This window comes from Leucoraja erinacea, chromosome 45 (assembly GCF_028641065.1).
Source record: "Leucoraja erinacea ecotype New England chromosome 45, Leri_hhj_1, whole genome shotgun sequence".
NCBI classification, from domain to species: Eukaryota; Metazoa; Chordata; class Chondrichthyes; order Rajiformes; family Rajidae; genus Leucoraja; species Leucoraja erinaceus.
Window position 1 is genome coordinate 1,185,857 of NC_073421.1, and position 15,012 is coordinate 1,200,868.

The following is a 15,012-nucleotide window of genomic DNA, read 5'->3' on the forward strand; positions in this document are numbered from 1 at the left end:
AGTTACTCCAGCTTTTTGTATCTACCATGATCAGATGTATCTTGAATTGTTGACTGTGGTATATTAGCAATTGGCCACTATTATATAAGATGCTAACCATTTTAGGCGGAGCTGTAGAGTTGCTGTTTTACAGCAGCAGGGTTTGATCCTGACTACGGGTGCTGCCTGTACAGACTTTGTGCGTTCTCCCCGTGACCGCATGCGTATTCTCCAATGTTTGTAGGTTAATTGGCTCCGGTGCTAGAGCTAGTGTACGGGGATCGCTGGTCGTCGCGGACTCGGTGGGCTGAAGGGCCGGTTTCCACGCTGCTGAAGAACCTTTTTTGAATGGAGCAGACTCAGTTAAAAAAAAGTCACGTTCCAAGGTGCATTAGCAAATGAGCAAGGGACCTGACAAAGTAGATCAGCATCAGTGTGAAGACCAGTGCAGTGCAGAGAAGATTGCTCCCGATGTTGGGGAAGTCCTGGACATGGGGTCACAGCTTAAGGATAAGGGGGAAATCCTTTAAAACCGAGATGAGAATAACTTTGTTCACACAGAGAGTGGTGAATCTCTGGAACTCTCTGCCACAGAGGGTAGTTGAGGCCAGTTAATTGGCTATATTTAAGAGGGAGTTAGATGTAGCCCTTGTGGCTAAAGGGATCAGAGGGTATGGAGAGAAGGCAGGTTCGGGATTACTGATTGGATGATCAGCCATGCAAATCATTTTGAATGGCGGTGCAGGCTCGAAGGGCCGAATGGCCTACTCCTGCACCAAATTTCTATGTTACTATGTGCTATGCAGGTATGCCACTGATCGCCACAAAGCTTTGTGCTCGCTGGGATGACAATTACAGCACTTCATTTCTCATGAGATTTCTTAGTCATTTGCTTGCTAATGGAGTAGGGATAGATACCTCTGTATGGCATTGTGAGGTACAGAGCAAATGCTGCCAACCTAAAAGGTGGAATGGGATATCCGCCACGTCACAAGGCCAGTATCAGGAACATGACATTATTTCAACGCACAATCCTGCCAGATCGGAGACAGCTCCAATTCAGGCATTCCAGATTTAGCATTAAGAAGCAAATGCTTTTCCACCATGCTTCCACTCCAAAAGACCACCTCCCTGTCCTGGCAATACCAGGCATCCCAAAATAATCATCTACTGTGCTATGCCTTTCCCAGATCGTCAATCCTTATTTGTGCCAATTTGGGAACAGTTTTATGCTGGGTCTCATTTTCACTCAGATTGTTGCTCATGCAGCCAGAAGGTATTTGTTTAATCCATCAATATAGTCCATATTTGAACTGAGGGCCCTGAAGTAGATGATTATTGTCTAATTGTGCAACACTTTGTCAGTCGATAGTTTGCAATAAAAAGGCTTTTCGCCTGAACCTTAGTTCATTTGACATGCAAACTAAAAAACAAACTAAACTATTCAGCCAGGAGAAATGTGACAATATAGGAGTACAAGTTTGACACTGACCAAGTTCCACCGCATGAATATTACCTCATCTAGAAGTAAGAATCTCATACTTCCATAAGCTTGGGTACTGTTCGATTCAGCTCTACTCCTTTGAGGACATTGGAGTCATACAGTGTGGAAACAGGCCCTTCGGCCCAACTTGCCCACACCGGCCAACAATGTCCCAGCTACACTAGTCATAGAGTGATACAGTGTGGAAACAGGCCCTTCGGCCCAACTCGCCCACACTGGCCAACAATGTTCCCGCTACACATAGAGTGATACAGTGTGGAAACAGGCCCTTCGGCCCAACTTGCCCACTCTGGCCAACAATGGCCCAGCTACACTAGTCCCACCTGCCAGCGCTTGGTCCATATCTCTCCAAAACTGTTTCTTAAACAATGGGATAGTCCCAGCCTATCTCCGCTGGCAGCTTGTTCCATACACCCACCACCCTTTTTAAAAAAATTACCCCTGGCACGCAGGTTACCTCTGTACACAGCGTGACATCCTCCTTAACCAACAATGCAACCCCCCCCTCCTATTTTTCCCTCACTCCAGTCTCTCCTGAAGCTCCTGTACCCCGAAACATTGAGCTGCCAGTCCTGCCCCTTTGTCTATGGAACTTGTCCACTACAATGCTGAGAACTATATTTTGCACTGTACCTTTCCCTTTGCTCTAGTGTTTGTACTCAAGTGAACCGATTGTACTTATGCATGGTTTAGTTTAGTTTAGAGATACCGCACGGAAACAGGCCGTTCGGTCCACCGAGTCCGCACCGACTAGCGATCCCCACACATTAACACTACCCTACACACATTAGGGACAATTTACATATATACCAAGCCAATTAACCTACATACCTGTACGTCTTTGGAGTGTGGGAGGAAACCGAAGATCTCTGAGAAAACCCACGCAGGTCACGGGGAGAACGTGCAAACTCCGTACAGACAGCACTGGTAATCGGGATGGAACCCGGGTCTCGGGCGCCGCATTCGCTGTAAGACAGCAACTCTACCGCAGCGCCACCGTGACCGCCCTCAACACGCCCTGGTATATCTGATCTGTTTGAGTGGCACGCAATACAGAGCTTTTCACGGTACTTCAGCACAAGTGACAATAATAAACCTAGGGCTACGTGTGCAATGACGCGATGCAATGCACAATTGTGTGTATCATGAGATAGCAGCCATGTGGAAGTGAAAGAAGCAGAACATTTGATGGGTTTACCCAAGAGGAGTCCCAACAGACTGCAGATGCTGGAATCTTGAGCAAACCACAAAGTGCTAGTGGTACTCAGCTGGTCAGTCTGTAGAGGGAATGGGCCAGTGATAGATCTTCAGACTCAAGAAGGACCCCAATCTGACACATTGCCAGTTGACACAATCCCTTCACAGATGCTGCCTGATCCACAAAGTTCCTCCAGTCACTTGCGTTTTGGGTTGACTCAAGAATTCAGCAAAAAAAATAAATGATCTTGAAAGACCTCATTTTAGCCACTAGTTTACCCAACTGGCACAACACAAAAGCAGCACAGTGGCGCAGCGGTAGAGTTGCTGCCTTATAGTGCTTGCAGCACTGGAGACCCGGATTCCATTCCGACTACGGATACAGTCAGTACAGAGTTTGTACGTTCTCCCCGTGACTGTGTGCGCTTTCTCCTACTGTAGATCTTCCCACCCTGTAATGACGTACAGGTATGTGGGTCAATTGGCTTGGCGTAAGTGTAAATTGTCCCTAGTGTGTGTCGGATAGTGTTAATGTGCGGGGATTGCTGATCGGCACGGACTCGGTGGGCCGAAGGGCCTGTTTCGGCGCTGTATCTCTCTAAACTAAACTAAACTGTTTATCATGATATAATTGTCCTTGGAGATTTAACCTGAACAATAGCTTTTCCGTCAAGTGATTTCTGGTGGCACAATTCCAAGATGCCTGCTGTGCACTGAAGGAGTTAGAATGGATGCATCCATTACATATACAAAACAATATGCGCAGAGATGCAAAGTAGGCTCGCCAACGTTCTCATTCCCAAATAAGGGACCAAAGGTCAAAATATGGGACAAATTCCCCACGGCAATTCGTTGACCGACTGGGCCGTGTCTGGGTGAATGATGAGTTGGCCCCGGGTGCTGGACTGTACACAAAGCCCAGCCGGCGGGCCAGCTGAGGAGTTTTGGCCCGGGCCACTCCTCAAGTCCGGCGCCCCGTCCAACTGATCAACCGATGATCGGCCGTGAGAAGGAGGGGTGGTTGTAGTGTCGGCGGTCAGCGAAGGTCCGAAGGTCGGACAGCTGGCCGGGCTGCCGACCGGCAGAGCCACGGGCGAGGCGCTGCTGCTGCTGCTGCTGCTGCTGCTGCACTCCATGGGCTGCACTACGTCAGGACGGGTGAGGCGGGGGCCGGACGTGGCGCTCCGACCCGACAGTCCCCTCGACCTGAGTAGTAGTGGTCAAATACGGGACAAGGGCGGTCCCGTACGGGACAAACCAATTTAGCCCAATATACGGGATGTCCCGGCTAATACAGGACAGTTGACAACGCTAATGCAGAATGATGATTGGGTGGAGAATATTACCACAGAACCAATCACCAGCAACAAACAATCTGCTGGAGGAACTCAGGGTTTCAACCCAAAACATCAACATCCCCCCCCCCCCCCCCCCACCCCACCCCCACCAGCAGATGCTGCTCGACCCTCTGAGTTCCTCCAGCAGATCAGAATCCAGCATCTGCAATCACTTGTGTCTCCAATCACCAGCAAATTCACAGAGAAACAGACAAAAATAAATTGGATAGTTATATGGACGGGAAGGGAATGGAAGGTTATGGTCTGAGCGCAGGTATATGGGACTAGGGGAGAATATGTGTTTGGCACGGACTAGAAGGGTCGAGATGGCCTGTTTCCGTGCTGTAATTGTTATATGGTTATATGGTTATTATATGGTTACTTGGAGGATGGGTTCTCTGATGCAATGAATTTGAAACATTGAAGTAGAATGTTTGCGTAAGGAGGCAAAATCACTGCTAAAGTTTACATATATTTTTGAACTTCGATCACAAATCTTGGATTCGTTTCCATGGATAATCATACTTATAAATGGGGGGGGACATAAAACTTAAACTTTTATATCTAGAAAGCGATAAATAGTTATAGCCCAGTATTTAGAGGCAGCTCCTACCACAGTGAAAGAAGGGACAAATACGTACTAGTAACTGACTTTTTCCACTGTGGTAGCTTTATAGTAAATACAAAGTAGGTCATGTGTTGATAAAATACATACAGAACCAATTTTGTGCCTGTACTGTGATGCTGCCAAATACATGGAGTTAGATTCCCCAGAAACTGGGGACGTAGCTGCAATGTGAGAATTGTTTTGCAGTAGAAAGGGTTGATATACAATGTGGAGTGTGGCAACTCGGTGAATGCCTGGTACTAAACAAAGAGCTACAACAAAGGGCGGCACGGTGGCGTTGCTGACTAACAGCACCATAGACCCGGGCTCAATGCTGACTACGGGGTGTTATCTATATGGAGTTTGCACGTTCTCCCCGTGACCGCGTGGGTTTTCTCCGGGATCTGCAGTTTCTCCCCACAATCCAAAGACCTGCAGGTTTGTAGGCTAAATGGCTTTGGTAGAATGTTAAACCATCCCCAGTGTGTGTAGGGTAGTGTTAGCGTGCGGGGATCGTTGGTCAGCGCGGACTCAATGGGCCGAAGGGCCTGTTTCCGTGCTGTGCCGCTAAACTAAACTAGCATGGTACTCGGAAGCCTGAGGATGCTGCAAAAAGGAAAATGGGAAGAGAATGCCCTGCATTCCTTGGGAAGTACAAACTGGAGAAGTCAAAAGCCCAACACCTTCAAGTGACTGGAGACACAAGATGCTGGAGTGACTCAGCGGGTCAGGCAGCATCTGAGAAGACAAAGATGTTGTTTGGAGTCAGAAGTTGAAGAAGGGTCCCGGCCTTAAACATTCCCTATCCATGTCCTCCACAGATGTTGCCTGATCCGCTGTGTGATTCCAGTACTTTGTGTTTTACCTTCAAGTGACCCACTCAGGGCATTAACAAAAGCCTCCTTTCACTACATTAATTTGCTGTTAATATATAACAATATTACTGTATCAACCTCTTATTTTGCTTGGGAAGCTTACAATCCAGCAGTATGAATTTTGATTTCTCTAACTTCAAGTAACCCTTGCATCCCCTCTCTCTCAGTCCGTCCCTCCCCTACCCTAGTTCTCCCACTAGTTTCACTGTTCTCCCACTAGTTTCACTGTCCAGATTAAATGTTATTGCTTCCATGCCTCCTTGTCACCTTCCCCTTAGCTAACAATGAAACATTCTACATTTCCTTGAACATCGTCTGCTTTGATCTGTTGTTTTCACACCTTACCCTTCCACATCTCTCGTCTCCCTCTCCTGACCGTCTGTAAAGGGTCTCAACCCAAAACGTTACCCATTCCTTCTGTCCAGAGACACCGCCTGGCTGTCCCGCTGAGTTACTCCAGCATTCTGTGTCTATCTTTACTGTATTGTATTGATTACTGTATTAATTGATCATTCTAGTTTAGTTTAATTTAGAGATACAGAGTGGATTCAGGCCCTTCGGCCCACCAGGACCGCACCGACCAGCGATCCCCGTACATTCACACAAGCCTACGCACACTAGGGACAATTTACACTTAGACCAAGTATACAAACCCAAGCCAATTAACCTACAAAACTGTACGTCTTTGGAGTGTGGGAGGAAACCGAAGCTCTCTGAGAAAACCCAAGCGATCACAGGGAGAACGTACAAACTCCGTACAGACAGCACCCGCAGTTGGGACCGAACCCGGGTCTCCGGCGCTGCAAGCGCTGTAAGGCAGCAACTCTACCGTGTGCCTATATTTGGCATCGATTATAGGGCAAAGATGTTGGGCTGCTTCACAAAATCTTTAGCGTTACTAACCTGGTGAAACACTGGCTCCTTCCACTGGAGATATACCTGTTCAAAACAAGAACAAAGTAACTGGGACAAAGGAAATAAAAAGCAGGAAGCTTTCAATAATAACCTCCGGAGCACTCAACATCCTTAATCGCTTTTCCACCAGGCAGCCGTCACGGAAGCACATAACATGGCAGCATATTAGTTTACATGGGGACAGTCAATCACCCGCAAAGCATTACTATCGCATGCCTAAGAATGAATTCTTCATTGTCTTCACAGGAATACAGTGGAAAAGCACAATTGTTTCCATTTCCCCTCTCATTCCTAAACTGAGGCCCCTTTTGACAGTGAAAGTAAATGGAATATTAAAAAAAAAATACATCCATCAACTTACAGAGCACAGGAAAGAGTTTGAAGTGTGTGCGGCAGTTTACTCATGTCCCTGCACACCGGTAGTCGTAACTTCATGAGGAGCAGAATTAGGTCATTCAGCCCATCAAGTCTCAATAGACAATAGGTGCAGGAGTAGGCCATTCGGCCCTTCGAGCCAGCACCGCCATTCAATGTGATCATGGCTGATCATCCCCAATCAGTACCCCGTTCCTGCCTTCTCCCCATATCCCCTGACTCCGCTATCTTTAAGAGCCTTATCTAGCTCTCTCTTGAAAGTATCCAGAGAACCGGCCTCCACTGCCCTCTGAGGCAGAGAATTCCACAGACCATTCTCCTCCGCCATTCGATCATGGCTAATCTATCTTTCCCTCTCACCCCCATTTTCCTGCCTTCTCCCCATACCCTTTGACACCCGTACTAATCAAGAACTTGTCAATCTCAACTTTAAAAATACCAAAAGACATAGCCATCTGCGGGAATGAATTCCACAGATTCACCACCCTCTGGCTAAAGAAATTCCTCATAGAAACATAGAAAATAGGTGCAGGAGTAGGCCATTCGGCACTTCGAGCCTGCACCGCCATTCAATATGATCATGGCTGATCATCCAACTCAGTATCCTGTACCTGCCTTCTCTCCATACCCCCTGATCCCTTTAGCCACAAGGGCCACATCTAACTCCCTCTTAAATATAGCCAATGAACTGGCCTCAACTATATTATGTGGCAGAGAATTCCACAGATTCACCACTGTGTAAAAAATGTTTTTCTCATCTCAGTCCTAAAAAATTTCCCCTTTATCCTTAATCTGTGACCCTTTGTTCTGGACTTCCCCAACATCGGGAACAATCTTCCTGCATCTAGCCTGTCCAACCCCTTAAGAATTTTGTAAGTTTCTATAAGATCCCCCCTCAATCTTCTAAATTCTAGCGAGTACAAGCTGAGTCTATCCAGTCTTTCTTCATATGAAAGTCCTGACATCCCAGGAATCAGTCTGGTGAACCTTCTCTGCACTCCCTCTATGGCAAGATTGTCTTTCTTCAGATTTGGAGACCAAAACTGTACGCAATACTCCAGGTGTGGTCTCACCAAGACCCTGTACAATTGCAGTAGAACCTCCCTGCTCCTATACTCAAATCCTTTTGCTATGAATGCTAACATACCATTCGCTTTCTTCACTGCCTGCTGCACCTGCATGCCTACACTTTCAATGACTGGTGTACCATGACACCCAGGTCTCGTTGCATCTCCCCTTTTCCTAATCGGCCACCATTCAGATAATAGTCTACTTTCCTGTTTTTGCCACCAAAGTGGATAACCTCACATTTATCTACATTATACTGCATCTGCCATGCATTTGCCCACTCACCCAGCCTATCCAAGTCACCTTGCAGCCTCCTAGCATCCTCCTCACAGCTAACACTGCCCCCCAGCTTAGTGTCATCCGCAAACTTGGAGATATTGCATTCAATTCCCTCGTCCAAATCATTAATATATATTGTAAATAGCTGGGGTCCCAGCACTGAGCCTTGCGGTACCCCACTAGTCACTGTCCACCATTGTGAAAAGGACCCGTTTACTCCTACTCTTTGCTTCCTGTCTGCCAGCCAGTTCTCTATCCACATCAATACTGAACCCCCAATACCGTGTGCATTAAGTTTGTATACTAATCTCTTATGTGGGACCTTGTCGAAAGCCTTCTGGAAGTCCAGATACAACACACCCACTGGTTCTCCCTTATCCACTCTACTAGTTTACTAGTTACATCCTCATCTCCTTTCTAAAGGTACGTCGATTTATTGTGAGGCTGTGACCTCTAGTCCTAGACTCACCCACTAGTGGAAACATCCTCTCCACATCCACTCTATCCAGGCCTTACATTATTCGGTAGTCATGGGCTCACAGTCGCCCCTGTAGTGCAGGAGGTGCTACTGCATCAGTTGCACTCACTTTCCTTGTAGATAATAGCTTAAATTCCACAAGGTTCATGTTGGAATTAGAGGAATCACTGTCCTTGCTAACTAGTTTTGGCTCACTTGGAATCATTCTTGCCTCAAATTCAGAAGCTTGTCGATTCAAATGCTACTCCATAGGTTTTAGTGCAAAACACATGCTCCTCCTCCGGACTGCTACACTACCAGAGCTGCAGCTTTCATATCAGGTTAAGTTGCGGCCTAATCTTCCCTGTCACATGGAAGATCCTAGGGCACTGTTTTGAATTCACCCTGGTGTCTTGGCTTATATTTACAGCAATAAACAGCAATGAAGGAAATTACCCAGCCAGTTATCACACATAGGTTGTGAGAGCTTGTTGCCATGGAACTGTTACTACATACCGCACTCTGTATGCTCCATTAGACTCGAGTATAACTTAATTATATACATACATGCTATGTTTGAATAGCATGCAAAACAAAGTATTTCACTAAGTTATTTGAATAGCATGCAAAACCATAGAATGTACACATGACAATAATAAAGCTCATCCAAAAAAATTCTTGTCATTGCCTTTCCTACAATAATGCTTCAGGACCTGCTGAGATCGTAAAAGACTTGACATAACTGCATGTTTTCAACCACATGGCTAGAGGGGTGCCAAAAAATGCCCTCTAATAAAAGTATCCAGTCACCAGCTTCTCTCTCTCATTGCTTTTACTGCTCGGGTTCTGGGTGAAAGCATCAACATGCTGAGGTTAGAGACAGTGTTAAAAGAAGATGAATCCATGCAAGCTCAGCCACACCACAAAACCCAATGACCCCAACCTGGAATATCTGGGACTTTCCTCCAAAATCATGCAATATCAAAATGAATGCCTGCACGGAAAGCAAATGAAAAGTAAATAAGAATATGAACTTACTATGGTCACTAGCCCACTGAATAGTGCCAGAATAAAAGCTAGAAGGTAGTTGCGTGTGTTCTTGTGTTTGAAGCATTCGTACCTGAACAAAATAACACATTGTTACATTTAAGAAACTGAAACAGCCACAAACCCAATGCTGGTGAGATGTTGCAAACAAACTGGATAAAACATTTTGCGTTCTGTGGCGCAGCGGTAGAGTTGCTGCCTCACAGCACCAGGGATCCGGGTTCAATCCTGACTGCGGTTGCTGTCTGTATGTAGTTTGTACGTGATGTATCCTTGACCATGTGGGTTCCCTCCGGGTGCTTAGGTTTCCTCCCACACTCCAAAGACGTACGGGTTTGTACGTTAATTGGCTTTGGTAAATTGTAAATTGTCTCTAGTGTGCAGGAGATCGCTGGTCGGCACGGACTCGGTGGGCCGAAGGGGCTGTTTCTGCACTGTATCTCTAAACTAAACTTCTGCAAGTATCATGTTTAGGAACAATACCTTCCCCTATGTGGCTATCTTCATTTAGCGGGCCACAGGGCAAGACACTTGCCGGGACTGGATGTACCCCAAGATCTCCCCAAGTGTTTAATTATCTGCTCCTCTGCCACAGATTATTGGAGAGATCAAGAGTAAATATGTTGACTTCTTTCCATCCCCCCCCTCCAATAGCGGAAGGATTGGCAGAGTATTCAATTGGAGGACACATCAGAATGATCCCATTTGAACACAAATAGTTTCAGCAGAACCTCCTGCCAAATTCCTCGTTGGACTTCCAAAGATCAAGTACCATACTGCAAGGTAACCCACGACAGCTGAATCAGTCCAAATTCAAGTATGAAAATTTAACCTGGTTTACCTTTAAAGCTCAACTAGCCATGGAATAAGCAAGGTGAGCATTTAAAGGAATCTCAGATGACCTATCCGAGATGGTTAGTATTTAACAAAGGAGGAGGATGACTGAACTTTATTGCCTTCCATCACAGTGAGGAATGTGGATTCCACTGTGGTGGATGTTGATGTTAAATTTTATTTTACGTGCTGTGTGTATTGTTGCTTTTTACTTAATGTAGCTGAATGGTAACTCAAATTTTACTGCACCTTAATTGGTACACGTGACAATTACATTGAATCTTGAATCTAATCATATGCATTCAATTGCAAGATGAACATGGTGGGGTGTGCAGGATGTGGTGGGCCAGCTGAAAGTACAGTGACCTTAGTTCAGTTTAGGTTAGTGAAACAGCTCAGAAACAGGCCCTTTGGCCCACCGAGTCCACGCCGACCAGCAATCCCCGTACACTAGCACTATCCTACACACTAGAGACAATTTACATTTTTTACCGAGGCCAATTAACTTACAAACCTGTACGCTTTTGGAGTGTGGGAGCACCCGGGGAAAACCCATGCGGTCACAGGGAGAACGCACAAACTCCTTACAGACAGCACGCATAGTCAGGAACGAACCCAAATCTCCGAAGCTGTAAGACAGCAAGTCTACCGCTGCACCACCGTGTCACCTGCTTCTGTTTTCTATTTCAAAAATAAACTTGATACATAATAAAGAAATGTATACAAAAGAAAACAATGCAAAGCAAATGTACATTTTTTGTGTTGGTCTATATATTCAGTGTTGCTGGTTTAATAGATAGCAATGTTAGCACATTAGTTCTATTTTCACCTCCAGTGCTATCTGCGTGGAGCTGGCATGTCATCGCAGCGATTGTGTGGGGTTGCCCCATATGTTCTAGTTACCTCCCACATGAAAGCCGTGAGGAGTGATCGGTTAATTTTCTGAACGGTCCTTTGCTAAGTTAGGATGCTATCCGATTCACCTCTACCCCATTGCGGAAAATGACTTGGTCTACAGATCCGTTTAAGAAAGAACGGCAGATGCTGGGAAAATCTAAGGTAGACGAAGATGCTGGAGAAACACAGCGGGTGAGGCAGCATCTATGGAGCGAAGGAATAGGCAACGTTTCAGGTCGAGACCCTGCAGGCTGATGTCGGGGGGGGGGGGGGGAGAAAGAAAGGAAGAGGCAGAGACAGTAGGTTGTGGGAGAGCTGGGGAGGGGAAGGGGAGGGGAAGGAGGGAGATAGCAAGGGTTACCTGAAATTGGAGAAGTCAATGTTAAACTACCCAAGCGGTGCTGCTCCTCCAATTTACAGATCTGGTGCACCACAATACTGAGAACTATTTTCTTCACTCTGTATCTTTCTCTTTGCTCCACCTCTGTACTTGAATTTGACGTGAATGTATTTATGTAATATATCTGATCTAATTGGATAACATGCAAACCAGAGCTTTTTGCTCTACCTTGATACACATGACAATAATACATCTAAATTGCCTATTGAAAAGTAGACTTGTTGGCCGGTGCCAGGTTCAGCGGTGGGGAGAAATTAATGGGCAAAAGGACATAAAGTGCAGGAGTAACTCGGTAAGTCAGGCAGCATCTCTGGCGAACGTGGGTAGGTGACGTTTCGGGTCGAGAACCCTTCTTCAGAAATCAATGTGCATGTGAGGAAGTAGACGATAGTAGAAGGATGGGGACGTGGAATTGTTCTGGGAGCTGCCATGTACGACAAAGCAATGGGTTCATTATATGTTGTAAGGAAATATGAAATATGAGGCCAGTTCATTGGCTATATTTAAAAGGGAGTTAGATGTGGCCCTTGTGGTTAAAGGGATCAGGGGGTATGGAGAGAAGGCAGGTACAGGATACTGAGTTGGATGATCAGCCATGATCATATTGAATGGCGGTGCTGGCTCGAAGGGCCGAATGGCCTCTACCCCAGCACCTATTTTCTATGTTTCTGTTTCTATGAAAACATGCCTCTCCCTTTCTTACCCTCCCCCCTGCTGTTATTTCTGACCTATTACCTCTTCCACTTCAACCACTACAGCAATGCAAATGGCTCCATTTACTTCAGACCCGTCTCCACCAGTCTCTCTCAGCTGGTGCAACCAATACTCTACTCAACTCACCTACCCTACACTATCATGGACTGCATTGTTTCCGAAGACACCAAGTGCTGGAGTAACTCAACGGCTCAGGCAGCACCTCTGTAGAAAAAGGATGTTTCAGGTCGGGACCCTTCCAAGTCTGAACAAGTCCGAGTTACTCCAGCACTGTGTTTATCTTTTGTATAAACCAACGTACCACCCTTTCCCTACAGCTGATTTCACTTCCGACTTTTCTCAGTTCTGACAAATGCTCATCAACTTGAAATGTTGACATTTTCACAAATACTACCTGCTGAACATTTCCAGCAGTTTGTGTTTTTATACCCTTGAGTCATGTTTTTATACCATCTATGTCATTAATCCGGAAAGAGTGAAGAGAAGATTTATGAGAATGGTGTGAAGGCCTGAGCTCTATGGAGAGGCTGGGAAGGCTAGGACTTTGGAGTGTCTTGGAGTGCAGGAGGGGTGATCATAGAGGTGTTAAAAATGATGATTAATTGAGGTGGAATGGTGGTAATAAGAGTCAGATTCGTACGGCACGGAAACAGGTCCTTTGCCCCAACTCATGAATGTAGACCAAGCCCATGTTAGTTAGTCATTTGGCAGCATTTGGTCCACATCCCTCTGAGCCAGCTCTTGCAAGGTTGTCTGCAGGAGGTGCCCCCGGGATGGGCGAGGAGAGGGATGTCGGTACACGGGCCAAGCCAGTCGAAGGCGACGGAGGAGGCCCAACAGCCAGGAACATGGCGGTGCTGTAATGCCGCGACCCTGGCAGTTCATCTGTCCTTTTTTTATTTTTGTCCCGTTTGCTGTGGTTTTTATACTGTTTTTAGCTGTGTATGTGTGGGGGGCGGGGGGACTTTTAAATCTCTTCCCTGCACGGGAGACCCGACCTTTTCCCTGTCGGGTCTCCTTTGTCGTTGGGGTCTAGCACTGTGGAGCGGCCTCCATCCAAAGCGACCTGGGGGCTCCAGTCGCGGAGCCTGTGAACTTGCCATCGTGGGGCTGGCCGGCCTCGGAGCGTGGAGAGCTGTGATGGTGCGCGGCTGCGACCAGACTTCGGGGCTTTGGAGGCTCCAGCTGCAGGCCTGTGGACGGTGACATCGGGAGTTTGCGGGTCCCTGGAGGGAGACCGCTTTTCCGAGCTCCCGCGGCGGCAGCTTCTCCCGCGGGAGCTCCCGATGTCACTGAGTTGCGGGGTTGAAGGCGACCAAGCGGGGCCAGACATTGCCCGGCACGGCTTTAACGGGGAGAGACAAGAATTTGCCTTTGTCTGTGTGAATTGAGTTGGTTGCGTGCCTGTATAATTGTTTCTTTTTGCTGCCAAATGGACTAAAGATGGAAATTAGCTATTGGCTATAACCTTGCATATTTACATGCAAATGATCAGCAATATGCAATGTCCCTGTATAAATTAAAAAAAATCAAAATATTCAATTCAAATTCAGCAGCAGCAGCCTGGGGCATACCTAGATCCAGTGCATAGAGCATGTGGACCAGACTTTTGACTTTTTGTAAATGGAGCTAAATGATGGCGACTCGTGCATGTGTGATCTGTGCTAAAAGAAATCCACTGTGCCGTGCACACGTCACAATAAAGATCATAAGATCATGTGATAGGAGCAGAATTTGGCCATTCGGCCCATCAAGTCTACTCCGCCGATCTATCGCGACTGATCTATCTCTTCCTCCTAACCCCATTCTCCTGCCTTCTCCTCGTAACCTCTGACACCCGTACTAATCAAGAATCTATCTATCTCTGCCTTAAATATATCCACTGACTTTGCCTCCACAGCCTTCTGTGGCAAAGAATTCCACAGATTCACCACCCTCTGACGAAAGAAATTCCTCCTTAAAGAAATTTCTGCTTCCTAAAAGAACGTCCTTCAATTCTGAGGCTATGGCCGCTAGTCCTAGACTCTCCCACTAAATCAAAATTACTAATCACAATATAAAATCTCACAATAAAGCACCATTAATTGAACCTTTCCGATCCATTTACCTGTCCAAATATCTTTTAAAATGTTGTTATTGTACTTGCCTCAACTGCGGCAACTCATTGCATAAACCACCATGACGTGTGAAAGATATCCATAAATCTCCTTCAACACAAGATTTGCTATACAAGGATATTGCATCAGCTTTTATTTGGCTTTGATGAGGATTGACTTCCCACACTCTGCCTCATGTAATACTGGAAGACACAAAGTGTTCCAAATCTAAAACAACCCACTTGGCTCGCTTCCAACCAAGAAGCCAACTCCCAATTATGACATACACAATGACACCCCTTACTAAAGGAAACACTATAAACACCCTGTAAAAGATGAATGACAAACACATTACAGTTTGCAGACTATAATATTTCAGTTACCTCATGAGTGCAGAAGATCTGACCACTGTTGCCAAGTCATGTCTTTAG

General features: G+C 46.2%; 1 protein-coding gene across 2 annotated transcripts in view; it reads right to left on the reverse strand.

Moving 5' to 3' along the window:
* Nucleotides 1-15,012, reverse strand: part of acer3 (alkaline ceramidase 3) — a 193,594-nt gene that overhangs the window by 73,357 nt on the left and 105,225 nt on the right. For both annotated transcript variants that reach the window (XM_055664822.1, XM_055664823.1), the window contains exons 5-6: nucleotides 9,632-9,713; nucleotides 6,403-6,438 (exon numbers count right to left, since the gene is read on the reverse strand). In XM_055664822.1, coding sequence (XP_055520797.1) covers nucleotides 6,403-6,438; nucleotides 9,632-9,713 — 118 coding nt within the window. The remainder of the gene's footprint in view (nucleotides 1-6,402; nucleotides 6,439-9,631; nucleotides 9,714-15,012) is intronic.